General features: G+C 63.7%; 4 protein-coding genes across 8 annotated transcripts; 2 read left to right on the forward strand and 2 right to left on the reverse strand.

The window, feature by feature from the left end:
• The first annotated feature begins 1 nt into the window (after position 1).
• Positions 2 to 4378, forward strand: a1cf (apobec1 complementation factor). Of its 3 annotated transcripts, none has more exons than XM_077626075.1 (12): positions 2 to 166; positions 1231 to 1379; positions 1462 to 1596; positions 1684 to 1814; positions 1957 to 2195; positions 2262 to 2524; positions 2609 to 2764; positions 2873 to 3017; positions 3335 to 3546; positions 3616 to 3752; positions 3819 to 3964; positions 4095 to 4378. In XM_077626075.1, the coding sequence occupies exons 2-12, from the start codon at positions 1278 to 1280 to the stop codon at positions 4238 to 4240; spliced, it is 1812 nt and encodes a 603-aa protein (XP_077482201.1). In that variant the 5' UTR covers positions 2 to 166; positions 1231 to 1277; the 3' UTR covers positions 4241 to 4378. The 3 variants fall into 3 exon arrangements, with proteins under 3 accessions (XP_077482201.1, XP_077482202.1, XP_077482203.1); XM_077626076.1 differs by having other exon boundaries at positions 3359 to 3546; XM_077626077.1 differs by having other exon boundaries at positions 3819 to 3974; positions 4095 to 4242.
• A 128-nt stretch (positions 4379 to 4506) lies between these two features.
• On the reverse strand, positions 4507 to 11790 carry LOC144092914 (medium-chain acyl-CoA ligase ACSF2, mitochondrial-like). The gene is made up of 16 exons (XM_077626078.1): positions 11643 to 11790; positions 10909 to 11104; positions 10700 to 10828; positions 10548 to 10601; positions 10349 to 10467; positions 9918 to 10080; positions 9747 to 9842; positions 9490 to 9641; positions 8776 to 8867; positions 8603 to 8679; positions 5703 to 5810; positions 5448 to 5599; positions 5239 to 5380; positions 5044 to 5154; positions 4743 to 4811; positions 4507 to 4661 (listed from the first exon to the last, which is right to left on the reverse strand). The coding sequence occupies exons 1-16, from the start codon at positions 11726 to 11728 to the stop codon at positions 4596 to 4598; spliced, it is 1812 nt and encodes a 603-aa protein (XP_077482204.1). The 5' UTR covers positions 11729 to 11790; the 3' UTR covers positions 4507 to 4595.
• Positions 5939 to 8436, forward strand: chad (chondroadherin). The gene is made up of 3 exons (XM_077626079.1): positions 5939 to 6859; positions 7714 to 7877; positions 7947 to 8436. Exons 1-3 carry the CDS (start codon positions 6077 to 6079, stop codon positions 8170 to 8172), a joined length of 1173 nt encoding a protein of 390 aa, XP_077482205.1. The 5' UTR covers positions 5939 to 6076; the 3' UTR covers positions 8173 to 8436.
• Positions 11791 to 11888: 98 nt separating the features above from the next.
• LOC144092911 (antigen peptide transporter 2-like) lies at positions 11889 to 16058 on the reverse strand. Of its 3 annotated transcripts, none has more exons than XM_077626074.1 (12): positions 15751 to 16058; positions 14698 to 14959; positions 14464 to 14578; positions 14253 to 14383; positions 13984 to 14189; positions 13654 to 13851; positions 13451 to 13579; positions 13133 to 13324; positions 12891 to 13043; positions 12480 to 12645; positions 12270 to 12409; positions 11889 to 12187 (listed from the first exon to the last, which is right to left on the reverse strand). In XM_077626074.1, the coding sequence occupies exons 2-12, from the start codon at positions 14948 to 14950 to the stop codon at positions 12005 to 12007; spliced, it is 1866 nt and encodes a 621-aa protein (XP_077482200.1). In that variant the 5' UTR covers positions 14951 to 14959; positions 15751 to 16058; the 3' UTR covers positions 11889 to 12004. The 3 variants fall into 3 exon arrangements, with proteins under 3 accessions (XP_077482200.1, XP_077482198.1, XP_077482199.1); XM_077626072.1 differs by having other exon boundaries at positions 12891 to 13064; positions 15751 to 16019; XM_077626073.1 differs by lacking the exon at positions 15751 to 16058 and having other exon boundaries at positions 12891 to 13064; positions 14698 to 15744.
• Positions 16059 to 16114: the final 56 nt, after the last annotated feature.

Consider the following 16114-nt stretch of genomic DNA (forward strand, 5'->3'; position numbering starts at 1 on the left):
GGCCACATGTGTGCGCTGACAGATAGCGGCGGGTTAAACATTAATGGCGCCTCGTAAAGCTAACACCCAGACGCTCAACCTTTGGAGTTTGATATGACGCGATCGCGCCGAGCGTTCACAATGACGCAGCGCTGAGTGGAGGGAGGCCATCTCGCAAATTGCTCAGGTGAGTGATGGTCATTTTGCTCCCGGCGGGCGAGAGAAAAAGCATGACGCCGACGTTCGAACGTCCGGCGGCTTTGGCGTGGCGGTGAGGGGGGGCGTACGTCCGCGTGCCCAAAAGGCCACCCGTCTTCGCACGGGGTCGCGCCCGAACAAACGGCCGCCACGAATCCATCGCTCGTCGATCGAGCGAGCTCGGCTTTCGACCAAAAGTCGTTTTAGGAAGAGAAAAAGAAATGGGGCTCCATGTAAAAGGCCGCGTCTGTGGAAAAGACCCCCCATTTGTTTCCATCTTTGCTATTGATTCCAAACAAACAAACAAGGCGAGCAGAGGGTCCGCCACGCCGCCGCCTCCGTCACCGCCGCCACCGATTGGTGGGCTCTCGTGACCTTTGACTCCACACGTGGTCCGTGTTTCGCCCGCGGATGCGCGTATGTGCTCCCGACGCCATCCTTCACACAAAACACATGCTAAGAGATACAGACAGAACGCTAAGTAGAGACAGAACGCGTGCGCATGTGCACTCTGAAGAGACGAGCACACAACAGACAAATACACCAGTGAGCAAAGCACAGACACCCGCGGTGATAGAAAATTGGCCCCGGCCAGGCCACACGGTCCCATCTAACAACCTTGACCTCGGCGGCTCGGCGGCTCGGCGGCTCGGCGTCTTGAGCGTACCGTGTACCGAGTCCGGTCGTGGAAGAGCAGGATTTGCGCTGGTATCGCTGGGCCGTATCCACCGTGTTTGCTATACACGCACACGGCAACGCACGCTAAGCAACAATCACACGCAACGCGCTGCCACTCGACTCAAGGCCTTTTGACACCAGCGGCAAGCTAGCAAGCTAGCCATCGTGAGCAAACGTGGAAGCCATGGCCAGAAGTAAACGGAGAAGCTTTTCCCGGAGCACCCGTGCCTTCGAGGGATGTCCTCTGGGTTAGGTTAGGTCAGGGTTCAAGCCGAAGGCCAGGCCTAAGCCTACCTACAGCAATGTCACCTCCTTAGCACATGGTGGCCAATCAGAGCGCTAACCCTCCTCTTCCTGACTTTGTCTTCTCCCCAGTGAGCTCAGCTAATTTGGGTGATTTGTCCAGCCGTCAATCAGAACCAATGGAAACCAATCAGAGGGCAGCGGGGGAGGGACTAGCGGGGGCACAGAAGGAGGCCGGTCTGAGGGCGCTGGTGCAGAGGACGGGGTACCGCCTCCAGCAGGTGAGCGCGGCCGGCCGGGTCGGCCCAGGCCCATCGCCGCTCTCTGCCTGACCACTTTCCGCTCCAAAAAAAACGGGGACAGGAGAACGGGCAGCGGCGCTACGGCGGCCCCCCGCCCGGCTGGGACGGACCCCCCCCGGAGAGAGGGAGCGAAATCTTCGTGGGGAAACTCCCGCGAGATCTCTTCGAGGACGAGCTGGTGCCGCTCTGCGAGAAGGTAAGGTTGGCCGGGTCGGGTCGGGCCGGGCCGGGCCGGGCCGCCCTCTGGCCTCGCTGACGGCCGTTGGCCTCCGTCTGGCGCCAGTGGGGCACCGTCTTCGAGGTGAGGATGATGATGGACTTCAACGGCAACAACCGCGGGTACGCCTTCGTCACCTTCGCCAACAAACAAGAAGCGCGAGCGGCCACCAAGCAGCTCAACAACTTCGAGATCAGGTGAGGCGCCCCTCCGCTGGACCAGGCGGAGCTCCGCCTCCCGCCCACCGCGGGACGCCCCTCCGCCGGGCCGGGCCGGGCGGAGCTCCGCCTCCCGCCCAATTCGAGACGCCCCACGAGGGCACGTTCCGCGGCCTCGCAGGAGCGGTCGCCTGCTGGGCGTGTGCGCCAGCGTGGACAACTGTCGCCTGTTTGTGGGCGGCATCCCCAAGAGCAAGAAGCGCGAGGAGATCCTGGCCGAGATGCGCAAGGTGACGGACGGCGCCGTGGAGGTCATCGTCTATCCCAGCGCGGCGGACAAGAACAAAAACAGGGGCTTCGCCTTCGTGGAGTACGACAGCCACCGCGCGGCCGCCATGGCGCGACGCAAGCTGTTGCCGGGTAAGCCGGGCGGACGGCGGACGGCGAGCGGACCTGACCCGCTCGTCGGCGACCTCCCGCTCTCAGGTCGCATCCAGCTGTGGGGTCATGCCATCGCCGTGGACTGGGCGGAGCCCGAGGTGGAGGTGGACGAGGACACCATGGCCGCCGTCAAGATCCTCTACGTCAGGAACCTCATGCTTCACACCAGCGAGGAGAGCATTCACAAAGAGTTTGACGCCATCAAAGCCGGCGCCGTGGAGCGCGTCAAGAAGATCCGAGATTACGCCTTCGTCCACTTTGCCCAGCGCGCCGACGCCCTGGCCGCCATGAAGGCCCTGGACGGCAAGGTGGCGGCGGCGGCGGCGAGGCGCGTGGGTGGGCTCGGGGGACCACGGCCGCTCTCTCACGCCGTCCCTCCTTTTCTCTCGGAGGTCCTGGACGGCTCGGCGCTGGAGGTGACGCTGGCCAAGCCGGTGGACAAGGACAGCTACGTGCGCTACACCAGAGGGACGGGGGGACGAGGAGGCCGGGCGGGACGCGCCGCCGCGCTGCCGCGGGAGGACTACGCCACCCTGGCCTTGGGACAGGTACGGGGCGCCGCCGCCTCCCCGTTTGGTCACGACGGACGGAGGGAGGGAGGGACTCACGGCCACTGGACCTGACCCGCTGGTGATGTTGTTTTTCTGCCGTCGCAGGTGTACGACCCCACCGTGGCCTACCTGGGGGCACCGGTGTTCTACGCCCCGCCCGCGTACACCGCCGCCCCGCCCCACTTCCGCTTCCCGCCCGCCAAAGGTCAGGTGGCGGCTCGCGGCTGGATCCGGACGCCGTCGGTTCGGGGTGAGCGCTCGCCTTTACGTACGCTACGTCGACCCTCAATCAAACGACCACTGCTGGACGTCCGGCACTCGGGCTAAGCTGACGTTCACATGGGTTTGGACATTGGCAAATCGTGGTACATACTAGAGGAAAAAGCCCACTTGCCTTTTTCCGGACGGGCGATGGATGTCGGGAGGGCCGGCGTTCGGACGTCCAGCAGGAGTCGACAATCAAGGGGAATGGCAGGAAGGGCCGTCCCTCCCTCCGTCACCAGACGCCCGTCGTGCATGCGTGTGATTGATGCTGATTGCGCCCGATGTGGTTGGTTTCTCCTGTAGAAGTTTACACCAGTGTGCCCGTAGGGGCGGCGGGGGTCCGAGGGCTGGGCGGGCGGGGCTACCTTAGCTACGCCGGGGGAGGCGGCCGCCAAGGCCCGCTCCCCAAGCGCGGCGACGACAAGCTGTACGACCTACTGCCCGGCATGGAGTTGACGCCCATGACGCCGGCCGCCGTCGGGCCCGAGGCCGCCGCCCTCAAGCCGGCGCCCCAGGTGAGGGGGCGGGCCGACGGTCGGTTCCCGGCCGGCCCCGGCGCTGACGAGGGGTGGCCGCGTGCGCAGGTTCTGGAGGAGCTGTGCGAGAAGAACAGCTGGGGGACGCCGGTGTACCAGCTGCACTCGGCCACGGGTCCCGACCGGCGCCAACTCTTCCTCTACAAGGTCACCGTCCCGGCGCTGGCCACGCAGAACCCCAACGTGTAAGCTCCGCGTGCCTACGGCAGACGGGTCGGGGTGATTTTGAGGTGGGCCGGGTTCCTCCGCAGACTCCCGTTCACCCCGAGCAAGCTGAGCGCCGGCGTGGAGGAAGCCAAGGCGCACGCCGCCGAGCACACGCTGCAAACGCTGGGCGTGGCCGGCGAGGGCGCCGGCCCGGCCCCCGACGCCACCCTGGCCGCGGTGGCCTTTCCAGGTATGTGAAGGTCTGTAGCCGGCGCCGTGGGTTAGAGTTAGAGCCACGCCTCGCCTCGCCTCGCCACGCCTGCCTCGCCACGCCGGCCCACGGCGAGAACGGGAGTAACGGAGCGGCGCGTGTCTTGCAGGTTACGCCTTGGCCGGGCCGGGGGGCGTGGCCTCTGCGCTGAAGCCGGCCGTCTCTTTGAGCCAGGACGGGGCCACCGCGTACGCCACCTTTGAGGCCTACCCCGCCTTCGCCGTGTCCGGCGGCGACGCTTACGGAGTCTTTTGACGGAGTGCCTCTGCTTTTATTTTTGGTCCCGCCCCAGGCTTTTTTTTTCCAATCCGCACGCCGTTTCTTTTGCAAGGAAGCCGATGGGCCCGCGCCTCGTCTTCGGCCTGACAGTATTAAAGTTTTATTTTGATAGCGCGCCGGGCCAGCCTCTTCTTCTTTTGTATCTGCCTCGCCACACGAGTCACGGTCGCCGGAGGACGCGCCCTAGCGAAGCGGTCACCGGTCGTCGCTAACGCTAAGTGAGACGGCTAGTGACGAGGTCAGCAGATCGCTCGCCACAAGCGCGCTTGACATTTATTTGGACATAACAGGCAGAGGTGAAAGGGTTGGAAAAGGCCCATTTTCAGGGGTTTCATTGGGCCTCCTGAACGATTCCCAGCCGTTCCTGCGCCTCTCGCCGCAGCGTCCGTTTCTGGACCTGAAACGGGAAGCGGCCTTTGAGGTCACCCCCCTGCTCTCCCCCGTCTCCCCCGGTCGCTCTCCGAGGGGTGGAGCTCACCTTTCCGGTGACGGTCAGCGGAAAGCTGTCCACCAACACCACGTAGCGAGGAATCTTGAAGTGGGAAATCTGCCAGGACGTAAACAAAAGGCAGGTGACACGGCGGCGCAGGAGCAGGCGCTCCACGCAACTCGAACACGTGCCTCGCCTCGCGATTGCCGGGACTTTAGGTTCCGGTGACAAGGCACCAAACAAAACCTAGCATGAGTACGCTACGCCAGTGCGCCGAACCGGTGACGGGGGACGCAACAAAGGGTGCAAAGGCAGAAATGCGAGACGTCCTTTTCGAGCGCCAACCCACCTTTCCTGTGCAGAAACTCTTGACCTCGTCTTCGCTCAACTCGTCGCCGTCCTTCACTTTGACGCAGGCGCAAATCTCCTCGCCCATGCGGGCGTCCGCCACGCCCACCACCTGAGGCCAAAGGGGCGCGTCAACGCAGAGCACGGCGCAGGCGAGCTCCGAGCGGCCGGGAGGATTCGTCTCGGACGCGCTCACCTGCACTTCCTTGATTTTAGGGTGCGCGTGGAGGAAGTGTTCAATTTCGGCGGGGTAGACGTTTTCGCCTCCTCTGATGATCATGTCCTTGATGCGACCATCGATGCGACAGTAGCCAAAGGCGTCCAAGCTGCCCATGTCCCTGAACAAGAGTCCCAGTTGAGTACGCCGCCGGCCCCCGAAGAAGAGATGAGCGAACACAGACTCACCCGGTTTTGTACCAGCCGTCCTTTCCGATGCACTCGCGGGTTTGGTCCGGGTCATTCCAGTAACCCGACATGACGCAGTAGCCTCGGATGAGGATCTCGCCCGAGCGGCCCAACGGGAGCGTCCGACCGCTGGCCGGGTCGACGATCTTGGCCTGCGCGCACATTTCCCCCGGCGGTGAACGGACGGGCGGCGGGGAAAATGCGGGACGCGGGGTCTCGTCCCAGAGTGGGGTCTCGTCCGCCCGTTCCGCGCACCTCGGTGTGGTCCATGACGTAGCCGACCGTGTGGCACTTTCGGCGGAGGCCGTCCAGCGGCGAGCCGCAAAAGGTGACGGGACTGTTCTCCGTGGTGCCGTAGCCGATCTGCCGGGCGCCACAGAAAGTCAGAGGCTTGCCAAAGCCGTGTCAGAATTGGCGAGTCAACTGCACATTCCAGTAAAGCTCCACAGCCCACACAAACGTCCTCCTCACTGGACTTTTTTTTCCTTTTTTTTTTTCCCTCTCTGGGCTGGCGAGCCGCTCGAGAAGGCCGAGCGTTCCAAGTCGCGCCCACTCGCGCCCTCGCGAGCGCCCGCCCGCCCCCCGTCTTTTCTCGGCGCCCGCCGGGGACGCCGGCTCACTCGGACGAGATGCGGCGCGCGGGCTGCCTGCTGCTGTTGACGAGCGTGCTACTGGTCGGGGGAGCGGCGCCCCCCGCCCGCTGCCCGTCGGCGTGCCGCTGCCACGGCGAGCTGCGCCACGTGGTCTGCGAGGGCGCCGGCCTGAAGAAGATCCCACGCGTGGGGGCCTCGGCGCAGCTGCTGGACCTCCAGCGCAACCCGCTGGGCGGCGTCCCCGCCGGCGCCTTCGCCGACGGCGGCGGCGGCCTGGTGTCGCTGCACATGCAGCGCTGCGGCCTGCGGGGCCTGGCGGACGGAGCCTTTCGGGGCCTGAAGCGGCTGGTCTACCTGTACCTGTCGCACAACCGCATAACGGCCGTCCACCCCCGGGCCTTCCGGGACCTGGGCCGGCTCACCTACCTGCACCTGGAGCACAACCGCATCGGCGAGCTGGCCGGCGGCGTCTTCTCGCCGCTGGTCAACCTGTTTGCGCTGCTGCTGAACCACAACCGGCTGCGGGGGCTGCGCGCCGGGACCTTCGCCGGTGCCAAGGACCTGCGGCGCCTGCAGCTGAGCGCCAACCGGTTGAGCGAGCTGCGCGCCGGCTCGCTGGACGACGTGGAGAACCTGGCGGCGCTGAGCCTGGACGGCAACCGGCTGGCCGCCTTCCCCGTCGCCGCCCTGGCCGGCCTGCGGGTGGTGGAGGAGCTGGCGCTGGGCGCCAACCCCTTGGGGAGCGTCCCCGACCGGGCCTTCCTGAGCTTCGGACGCTACCTGGAGACGCTCCGCCTGGACCGCGCCGGCCTGGAGAAGGTCAGTGCCGCGCTCGCCTCCGCCCAAAACAAAAGTCCGTTTGCGCAAAAGCACACTCCGCCCGTCGCCGTTTTTGCGCTTCCCCGTGACCCCCGAGGCCCGCCGCGTGTCAAAGTGGCGCTTTGGTACCTTTTGGCCAAAACCCAGTTCGCCATCGGCGGGGCGACGCGTCGGTCTCGCCGAGATGGCGGCGAAATAGTCCATTGAAAGTATCCTCTCCGCCGCCGGCACCGGACGGAGGGAGGGAGGGAGGGACGGAGGAAAAAAAGGGGGCAAAAAGCAGCAGGGAGATGGGAGTTTGTGTGGCGTCGGGTAAACACGGCGTGTTTGTAAGCGGAGTACAGACGCTTCCTTTGCTGGGCTGGAAATTTCCAGCCAGCGTGTGTCACACCTGCGCGATGCTTTTAGCGCCGGCCGGCAGGATGTTGACGAGCGAGGAGCTGAGAGGAGCCTTTCACGTCGCACGCCTACGACCGCACCAAACTTCCCACCACCGCAAATGACCCCCCCCCCCCTCCTTTCCCGCACTTAGTCGCTACGGGGCAAAAAGACGAGGCAAAAGGCCTCGGGGTGGGTGGCCAACTTGCCCATCAAAATACAACATCTTGACATTCAAGTCATCAGGAGCTTATTCATTTCCAAGATGATTGGATGGATGCAATTGACTTCAATATTGTCTGCCATTGAAGGCATCCTATCCATGAACAGAGGGAAGATGGGAAAGCCCTGGCTCCCCCCTTCCCTCCCTCACCTCCCTCCCTTCTTCACGCCCTCCCTCCCACTTTCGGTGGCGCCCGCGCTAGCATTGACGGAGCCCGCTTGTCCTGACCCCACGGACACGCCTGGCGTTTCAGATGTCGGACGAGGCGTTCGCCGGGGTGACGGCGCTGACCTCGCTGCACCTGGAGGGCAACAAACTGCGAACGCTGCCCAAGAGCCTGGACCTGTCGCGGGTGACCAACCTGACGCTGGCCGACAACCCCTGGACGTGCGGCTGCCAGCTGGCGCCGCTGCGCAGGTAAACGCCAACGCGGGCAAGGCGCGGCTTCCCGCGGCCCCCTAACCCTCCACCCGCGCCTGGGCGCAGGTGGATGGACGCCGACGGCCGGAGGGCGACGGACGCCGTGTGCGCTTCGCCGCCGTCGCAGCGGGGCAAGCGGGTCCGGGACAGCTCCGCCTTCGCCGCCTGCCGGGCCCACGAGAACAAGGTCGCCGGTCGCCAGTCGACGGGGGGCGGGGGGGCGACCGACCGGACGCAGGCCGGTCCCGCTTCAATGCTTTCACGCCGGGGCTCCTTCGCCCGTGGCGTTTGACTTCACTGAGGACGGACTGGACCGGACCGGACGCCAAGTCACTTCCTTTCGGGCGACACGCGACTGACTAGCTGGCTGACGGATTGGACGAATTTCTCCGAGTGGGTGGGTCCGCCTCCGTGCCGCCCCAACCCAAGACCCCCCCCTCCCCGCTTGTTCGCTAACAACGCTAAGTGCCGCCCTCCCGAGCTTCAAGTAGCATCAGCGTCACTCACTCACTCACTCACGTTGCTCCTTTGCTCCATTAAAGCAAGCTTGACCACCGTTGCGGACTTTTCTTTCAGCTTTCTTTGTTTGGCGATTGGCTGCCTTATCGTGGACGAATTCTAAATGTGGCGGACGCCTTCCACGTGCACGTCACGATTTGGATTTGGTGTCCGCTACGCGCCGTGGCCTAAAATAGCTTTTCCGTCGACGGGTTTTGGCTCACCGTCACATCCTGGATGCCCAAGACGGAGATGACGTCGCGAACCAGCTCGGGAGGACACGGCGAGCCCGCCACGATGCCTGCGACGGAAAGTCAGCGTGGGATGGTACGGAAGCGGCGGGAAAGAAAATACGTCCGTCCGTCCGTCCCTCCCCCCTCTCCTCTCCTCTCCTCACCTGCCACCACGGACGAAAGGTCGTACTCGCCGACGTCAGGCTGGCCGATCATGTCCACGTACATGGTGGGCGTCCCGTACACAAAGGTGCACCTGAAAGCAAAAACATCCACAAATGTGTCAAGCCCGTGGCACGGCCGGTACCAAGAAAGAAGGTGCTGACGCCGTGAAACGCCAGCCCTTTTCCACCTTCCCTCTGCTGTGAATTTCAAAGGGTCGATGAGGAGCGTAACAACGGAGCGGAGCGTAGCGTAGGGTTAGACTATTTACAAATGAACCACTTTGATTTGAGTGTCAGCGCATTGTCTTTGGTGGCCAAACATGAATGGGAACAGGTGGGAACAGGCAGAAAGGGCAGGCTAGAAGCGTTTCTACCCTTGGAGCGGCAGACGAGCCGCACAAGAACTGCCAAATAGACAGACGTGGCTCAACGAGACTATTGGATACACCTGGGCGAGCAGGGCGGGGGAGGGGGAGGGGGAGGGGGAAACCACAAGGGAAGTCAATGGGCCATCGCAAGAACAGCTCACACAGGGGACAAAAAGCCAAGCCTACAAATGCAGACTAAACCCCCGAAAGCCAAAAGCCTAACACACTCTTCATGCTTTTCTTATTTAGCGTAGCGCTTCATTGACATCGATAGATACTAGAGAGACCGGCCCGGCCAGAAATGGAGTGCAGAAATGTAGAAGAAAACCACGAAGGCCACGCTTACTTCTCGTCCTGAATGGCGGCCAGGTTGCGCTTGCCGCAATACGCCTGCGAAGGGAAGACCAGCGAGATGCCGTGGACGGCCATGCAGACGCCGCCGCCCACCGAGCCGAAGCAGTGGTAGAGAGGCACGGGGAGGCAGACTCGCGTGTTGGGCTGCAAAAAAAATTTGGGGGGGAAACAGCCCGCAACATGAGCAAAGCTGGCCAGGCGGACGGGCGGGCGGGCGGGCCACCTTTCCTGGGTGCTCGCCCGACTCACCTGCCAGTCGAAGCCCACGCGCTTGCCCACGAAAAAGGCGTTGTTGACCACGTTGCGATGCGTCAGCGTGGCGCCTTTGGGCCGGCCCGTGGTTCCCTGGCAACGGAGGCGGCCTTCAATCCGCGAGGGCGCGCCGGTTTACCCGCCGGGCGCCGGCGAGCGCCGGCTTACCGACGTGAAGAGGATGTTGACGGGCAGCTCGCAGGAAATCTCCTTTTGCGCCTCGTGCAGTCGCCGCAGGGAGCGGGCGTCGCCCGCCCCCATCACGTCGTCCAGGTGGAACATTCCGTCCTGCCGGCCGTCCAGGACGATCACCGAGCGAAGGTCGGGAAGTCTGCCGTGGAGAGGGGCCGGCGTGATCACGGAGCCCATTTGGGACGCCCATTCGTCCGTGAAAAGGCAAATCCAATGGCTCTTTTCCACTAGAAAGAGCCAGAATGAGCGGCAGATTTCTGCTAGCTAACGTGCTAGCGTACAACGACAACAAAAAAACAGCTTTGATTTGGCCTGACTGACTGGGAAATGCCCCCGCACCCCCTCAAAAATCCAGCCAGATTAAAGTGCCACTAGAAATGCGTTTGCCAGGGTGGCGGCGGTGTTACCGGGCGCTGCGGATGTCTCCGGGCGGGCAGGTGGGAATTTCCGGACAGATCAGGCGCAGCATGTCGCAGTAGTTTTGGCTCTTGAAGGCGGCGGGACACACCAGCGCTTTGCAGCCCACCTAAGGAGACGGATGGACGGACGGACGGATGAAGAAAGACGGATGGATGGACGGACGGACGGACGCCCGCCGCAGCTCACCTTCCTGAGCGCAAACTCCGCTTCCTCTGGCCGATAGGCCGGGTTGACCGAGACCTGCGGCGGTGGGATGGGTGGTCATTAGGAAAGGCGACCTCCGCTCATGCGTGGCCGCCACGGAAAAAAACAAGCTCCTTTTATCCATCCGGACCCACCATGATGATGCCGGCCTTGGCCGTGGCGAACTGGAACAGGAGCCACTGGTAGGTGTTGGGCCCCCAGATGCCCAGGCGCTCACCCGGTCGCAGGCCCAGCGCCAGCAGGCCCGAGGCGGCCGTCTCCACCTACGGCCACGGAACAAACGGGCGCGGATCGGACGAGGTAGGTCTGCCGCACGCGGCGGCGGCGACGGCGGTGGCCTCACGTCTCGGTGAAAGTCGGCAAAGGTCTTCCTCACGCCGTCCTCCACGAAGACGGCGGCCTCCCTGTCGGGCCAGGCGTCGGCCGCCCGCGTCAAAGCCTCGCCCACGGTGGCGTCCAGCAGCGAGAAGGACGACGTGCCGTGGGCGTAGCTGGTGGTCAGCGTGGGCACCGTCGGCGGCGTGTCCACGTGGATGGCGCTGCCGTCGGAGGAAAAAGGTATGGACACGGGCCGATACCGAGCTTGGTACGGGTGGCGGTGGTGAAGGTAAGAAAGGATAAACCGACTGGTCCCGAGTCCCTTTCCGAACACCCGCGCCGTCAGACTGGTCACGACACCCGGTCAACCGCACTGACGTCGGGGCACATTTGGACGAAGGAGACGAGACGAGACGGTGAGGTGAAAGTGGCCATCGGTCACCGTGCAAAGCGCCAGGAAGACGTCAGCAAAAGCGCTAGCGCTCGTGTCGGAGGCAACGACTGGTCGCCGCTGAAGCCGGACCCACACAGGCAACGACTGGTCGCCACTGAAGCCGTACCGAGACCGAGTGCACGCTCCTCACAAGGGCGCGTGTTTTGCCCATTTCCAAAGCGCGCACCCGAAGCTGATTTTGGTCGTTGTTTCGTGATGCTTTCTATCACGCGCGCGCATCACAAGTGCCAAGTTTCCTCAGCCAACGTCGGGCGGGCGTGCGATCGTTCGGGGTGCAATCGCTCGAAAAGTTGTGCAAAACTCACCGACGGCTCCCCCAGGTGCACGCACGAAGGAGCGCGGGCGTCTTGGCGAGCAGGAGGAATCTTCGGGACGCCACGTTGGAGATCATGATGGCTGCAACCAAGTAGGAAGAAGAAGAAAAAAAACAAGACCGACGACGACGACGGCCAGCTAGCCAGGAAGGAGAAGAAAGAAAAAAAAAACAGCAACAGATCCCAAGCACAGCTCAGCTCAAGCCTGCCAGCAGAGGGTGCGCAAAACGACTCTGATTGGCTAAGGAAAAGTTTATTTGAAAGAGATTGAGAGGTGTGGGAAAGGAATCATCTTGGCTGCAGGTAGCTGCTTCCAAAGGGGCGTGTCCCAGCGCAAATGTTGGCCCGCGACTTCAAGACCAGTGGTGGTAGAGCGCGTGGTACCGCCCCCGCCTGGCCAGGAGCTCCGCATGCGTACCCTCCTCCATCACCGCCCCGTCCTCCAGCAAGACCACGCGGTGCGCTCGCTCGGCGCCGCCCGGACGGTGCGCCACCATCAGGACCGTGACGCCAGCGCCCGCCACCTCCTCCAGGACCTGCGGGCGTCCACCGAAAAGAGGATGAGTCCGTGGCGGGCCCGGGTCGTCACCCCGGCGGCGGCGGCGGCCGTCCACCCACGGTGTGTTGGGCGCGGACGTCCATCTGGCTGGTGGCCTCGTCCAGGAGGAGAACCCGCGGTCGGCGCACCAGCGCCCGAAGCAGCGCCAGGGTCTGCTTCTCGCCCTCCGACAGGCCCGCGGCGGCGGCGGCGGCCTGGTCTGTGCGCGGTCCGGACAGAAAGCCAGTGAGACCCCCGGGCCGGCCACTCTGCGGCGACACTTTTCGTACCCGCGTGGCGGTCCGCCTCCAGCTTGGCCAGGAGGTCGTGGGCTCCGATCCTCAGGGCGACCTCTCGCACTCGTCCCAGGTCGCAGTCGCGGGCGTCCAGGCCGTACGCCACGTTGTAAAGCAAAGAGCCGCGCATCAGGACGGGGTTCTGGGGAACCCAAACCACCTGAAAGACACGGCAGGCTAGTGTTTCCTGGCTTTGATTTTGATTTGATTTTGGGGGTTTTTGGGTCATCTCTTCGCCCGCTTGCTTGACGAGCCGTCCACTTTGGCTCACGCTAGTCGCTAGTTGCTAGCGATGGCATTAAAATGACGCCGCCGAGACGTACGCCGCACTTGTGTTCGAGAGAAACAAAATATTGTTTAAAAAGGCGTGGGAATGGTATCGGGCGGGGGCCCAAAATACGGTACCTTGCGCTGCAGGTAGGCGTTCCGGTAGGAGTGCAGCGGCTCTCCGTCCAACAGGATGTCCCCTCGCTGGTGTTCGTAGAGTCTCTTGAGGAGCTCCACGCAGGAAGTCTTGCCGCCGCCCGACGGTCCCACCAGGGCCGTCACCTTTCCCGCCTCCAGTACCAGGGAGAAGTCCTGAGTGCCAAAATTTGGCGAGGGATGGATGGGCGCTTAGCGCGGAGGTCGCCGGGCCGTGGGCTCACCTTCAAGGCCGCTCGCTCCCCCTCGGCCGACAGGTAGGCGAAGGAGACGTTCCTGAACTCCACGCTCCCCCGCAGCGCGGCGGGAGCCAGGACGCCTTCGGGGCGGCGGCGGGGCTGGCGGTCCAGGTAGCTAAAGACTTTGGCGATGACCCCCACGGTGGCCAGTGTGTCGCCGCAGCACACAAAGATCTCCTGGCGGAAGGGGAGTCAAAGCCCGGGGGAGGGAAGTGAAGGAAAGGACGGGAGGAACGCCAAAGGGAAAGGAGGACGGGGAGGAGGCCAAAGGGAAAGGACTGGGGCCCACTCGCTCCTTCGTACCTTGAGACTGTGCGACATGGGGTTCCTGAACAGCAAGAAAGTCAGCAAGGTCCCGGCGCTCAGCCGCCCGTCGGCCACCAGCCGGCGCGCCGCCAGCAGCGTGGCCAGCTCTGCGCACAAGCCGCCCAACTGGACGAGACAAGAGGGCTCCGGCGGCGGGCGGAAAGCGGGCCACGCCCCCGCACCGGACGGCGACGCCTCACCTTCCGCAGGAGGACGAGGACGGCTCTGTGGCGCGCCGCTCGCGTGTCCACGTCCCGCAGACGTTCCAGCTCTCCTCGGAATCTCCGGCTTTCGTCCCCTCGGCCGCCGAAGCCGCGGACCAGGCGTATCCCGCCCGTGGACTGATGGCACAGCTTCTGGAGGCGCGCCAGGACGTCCTGCCTCTGCTCTTTGCATTCCTGCGGGGATCAGACCGCCGGCCTGAGTGCCGGCCTGAGCGCCGGGCCCAAGCGCCGGGCCCAAGCGCCGGGCCCAAGCGCCCTCATTGCGAGTGGCGTCGACTGGTGTCGCCGGCCGACGGACCGACCGACCTTGTCGCAGGCGACCTGCCGTCTCTGCAGAGCGGCCAAGAGGGCGGTCTCCGCGCACGCCAGCGCCGCCAGCGGAGGCGAGAGACGCAACATGGACGCCAGCATCAGGAGCGCCTTGAGCGAGCTACGCGTCACGGCGTTGGCGTTGAGGGCCACCGTCAGGCCCGTGAGGTCCACGTCGGCGTGCAGGCGCGACGACAGGCTCCCTGCGGTGGAGCCACGGCTCAGCTCGCCGCCCGTTGGGCTCCGAACGCGTCGGTGGCGCTCACCTGAATCGTTCTCCTGGAAAAAGGCCACTTCCTGGTTCAGCAACGAGCGGAACAGCGCCAACTGCAGACGCTTGTTCAGTCGAGCGTGCGAGATCTTGAAGCATCCCGACCTCAGGCCCGAGAAAAGGCAGCTGCCAAAAGCGGGCGGCTCACTCGGGTGGGCCGGGGCCGGGCGGGGCGGAGGGATGAGGCGTTGGCCCGCATCTCCTACCTTCCCGCCGAGACGGCCGCCAGCCACCCCATCGCCGAGTAGAAGTCGGAGCCCGGTGGTCCGCGTCGGAGAAGGTCCATCAGGGCGCCCTGCAGCGGCGCCATCGACGTGTCGCCTGCCAATGGGAAAAATGGAAAAATCTTTTGGATTAGCCCGCGGCAGAGCGCGAATAACGTCCAATTCCGTTCCGCACAATAAGCTTCCGTTGGACCCCCGAGACGAGACGCCACTCACACGCCACGGTGAGGACGATGAAGGCCACGCCGGACAAGAGGAAGGGGCCGTCGGGTCGCAGGTAGCCGAGCAGCCTGGCGAGCGTCGTGCCAACGTCCGCGTCCGCGCCGGCGCCCGCCGCCTCTCGGAAGAGGCCAGCCAGAGCCAAGCACAGCCCCGCCGGCGGAAGCCACCACAAGGTCTGCGCCAACAGGCCATCCAGGAGCGCCAGCAGCGCCGCCGGCAAAAAGAAAAGCACAATCCACCCAGACATGGCCCACACCTGCAAAACAGTTGCCCAAAGCACACCGCTAGCCCCCAAATACCACGCACGTCGTACGACATCATCGCCGCCCGCCCGCCCGTCGGCCGACGGCGCCACACGTCCGTTGGGGCGAAGGGCGAACGACAAAAAAAGACGGGACGTCCCCGGTTCACATGAATTTGCGAAGGCGTGCGTGCGGTGGGGGACGACCCGACGGTGCACTGGTTCGGGCGGACTGCCCGTGGTTGGCTGGGATAGACTCTAGCACCCCCCACGAGCCTAACCCTTGGAGAAGCGGAAGGGAAATTGAATGGAATGCTGAATATCGTGACTATATTGTCATGGGACAAATAGGATGAGGGCTTGGCAACGAGTTGATTTTGTTGATGTCGGGGCATTTCCGGGTCGCTCGGGACTCCCAATCCCGTCCCGTCGGCGAACGCCCGCCCACCCACGGCCTCCTTCGTTCGGGATTGGACGACGCAAGAAAGTGAATAGGAAGCCAGCAGGCACGATGGCAAGCAACCCTTCAATTTCTTTTTCGAAACAAGTGGAGAGCAAACAACATTGGGCCGTGGGCTCGCCTCGGCTAGCAAAATGAGTGCAAATGCGGACGTTTGTTTTCCAAAGTCAAAGAAGACGTTTGCAAATATCGACGAGCTAGCGAGCCACTTTCTTCGAAGCCCCCCCCCCGGTCACCGGAACGTATCAAAAGGGGGGAAATCGCGTGGTTGACTCGGGTGGTGAAATGCCGACATTCCGGTGCAGTCGAGTCGAAAAAAAAGTCGCTTGGCACGTTGCTCACTCACCCACGACGTCTTTCTTCGCTTCCTCCTTTTTTGTTTTACTTTCACTTGCACATGAGGTGGAGGTGGAGGGGTGGGGGCGAACTTTGCTCCTGGTTCTTTTCCTCCTGTTGACAGGCGAGGTCACGTGACGGATGGGTTTTATTCGTAGGGCCAGCGGACAAAATAAAGTCAAAAAAGAGCACGCCGACGAAAAGATGGGAATCAAACGATCATTAACCGTTATGATGAGCGGTCGGTCGCTTCAGGAAAGCGACCTTTGGAGCCTAGCAAGCTAGCCAGCCGGATGCTAGCGGCCGTTGGAGCCTAGCAAGCTAGCCGGATGTTAGCAGCCAGAAGTTTACTGGGAGTAAAGCCTAGTGATGGC

The sequence above is a fragment of the Stigmatopora argus genome, chromosome 18 (assembly GCF_051989625.1).
Source record: "Stigmatopora argus isolate UIUO_Sarg chromosome 18, RoL_Sarg_1.0, whole genome shotgun sequence".
Classification (NCBI taxonomy): domain Eukaryota; kingdom Metazoa; phylum Chordata; class Actinopteri; order Syngnathiformes; family Syngnathidae; genus Stigmatopora; species Stigmatopora argus.

What these genes read in the sequence shown, in the direction of transcription:
- a1cf (XM_077626075.1), top strand. Translation starts at nt 1,278, where the DNA reads ATGGAAACCAATCAGAGGGCAGCGGGGGAGGGACTAGCGGGGGCACAG. An exon ending in CTCAACAACTTCGAGATCAG is followed by an intron (nt 1,815 to 1,956) that starts GTGAGGCGCCCC and finishes GCGGCCTCGCAG; the next exon opens with GAGCGGTCGCCTGCTGGGCG. An exon ending in GCGACGCAAGCTGTTGCCGG is followed by an intron (nt 2,196 to 2,261) that starts GTAAGCCGGGCG and finishes TCCCGCTCTCAG; the next exon opens with GTCGCATCCAGCTGTGGGGT.
- chad (XM_077626079.1), top strand. Translation starts at nt 6,077, where the DNA reads ATGCGGCGCGCGGGCTGCCTGCTGCTGTTGACGAGCGTGCTACTGGTC. An exon ending in ACCGCGCCGGCCTGGAGAAG is followed by an intron (nt 6,860 to 7,713) that starts GTCAGTGCCGCG and finishes CTGGCGTTTCAG; the next exon opens with ATGTCGGACGAGGCGTTCGC. An exon ending in CAGCTGGCGCCGCTGCGCAG is followed by an intron (nt 7,878 to 7,946) that starts GTAAACGCCAAC and finishes GCCTGGGCGCAG; the next exon opens with GTGGATGGACGCCGACGGCC.
- LOC144092914 (XM_077626078.1), bottom strand. Translation starts at nt 11,728, where the DNA reads ATGATCTCCAACGTGGCGTCCCGAAGATTCCTCCTGCTCGCCAAGACG. An exon ending in TTGCCGACTTTCACCGAGAC is followed by an intron (nt 10,829 to 10,908) that starts GTGAGGCCACCG and finishes CCGTGGCCGTAG; the next exon opens with GTGGAGACGGCCGCCTCGGG. An exon ending in CTAAAATCAAGGAAGTGCAG is followed by an intron (nt 5,155 to 5,238) that starts GTGAGCGCGTCC and finishes CTTTGGCCTCAG; the next exon opens with GTGGTGGGCGTGGCGGACGC.
- LOC144092911 (XM_077626072.1), bottom strand. Translation starts at nt 14,950, where the DNA reads ATGTCTGGGTGGATTGTGCTTTTCTTTTTGCCGGCGGCGCTGCTGGCG. An exon ending in CCATGTCGCACAGTCTCAAG is followed by an intron (nt 13,325 to 13,450) that starts GTACGAAGGAGC and finishes CCCTTCCGCCAG; the next exon opens with GAGATCTTTGTGTGCTGCGG. An exon ending in ACGTCCGCGCCCAACACACC is followed by an intron (nt 12,188 to 12,269) that starts GTGGGTGGACGG and finishes GGACGCCCGCAG; the next exon opens with GTCCTGGAGGAGGTGGCGGG.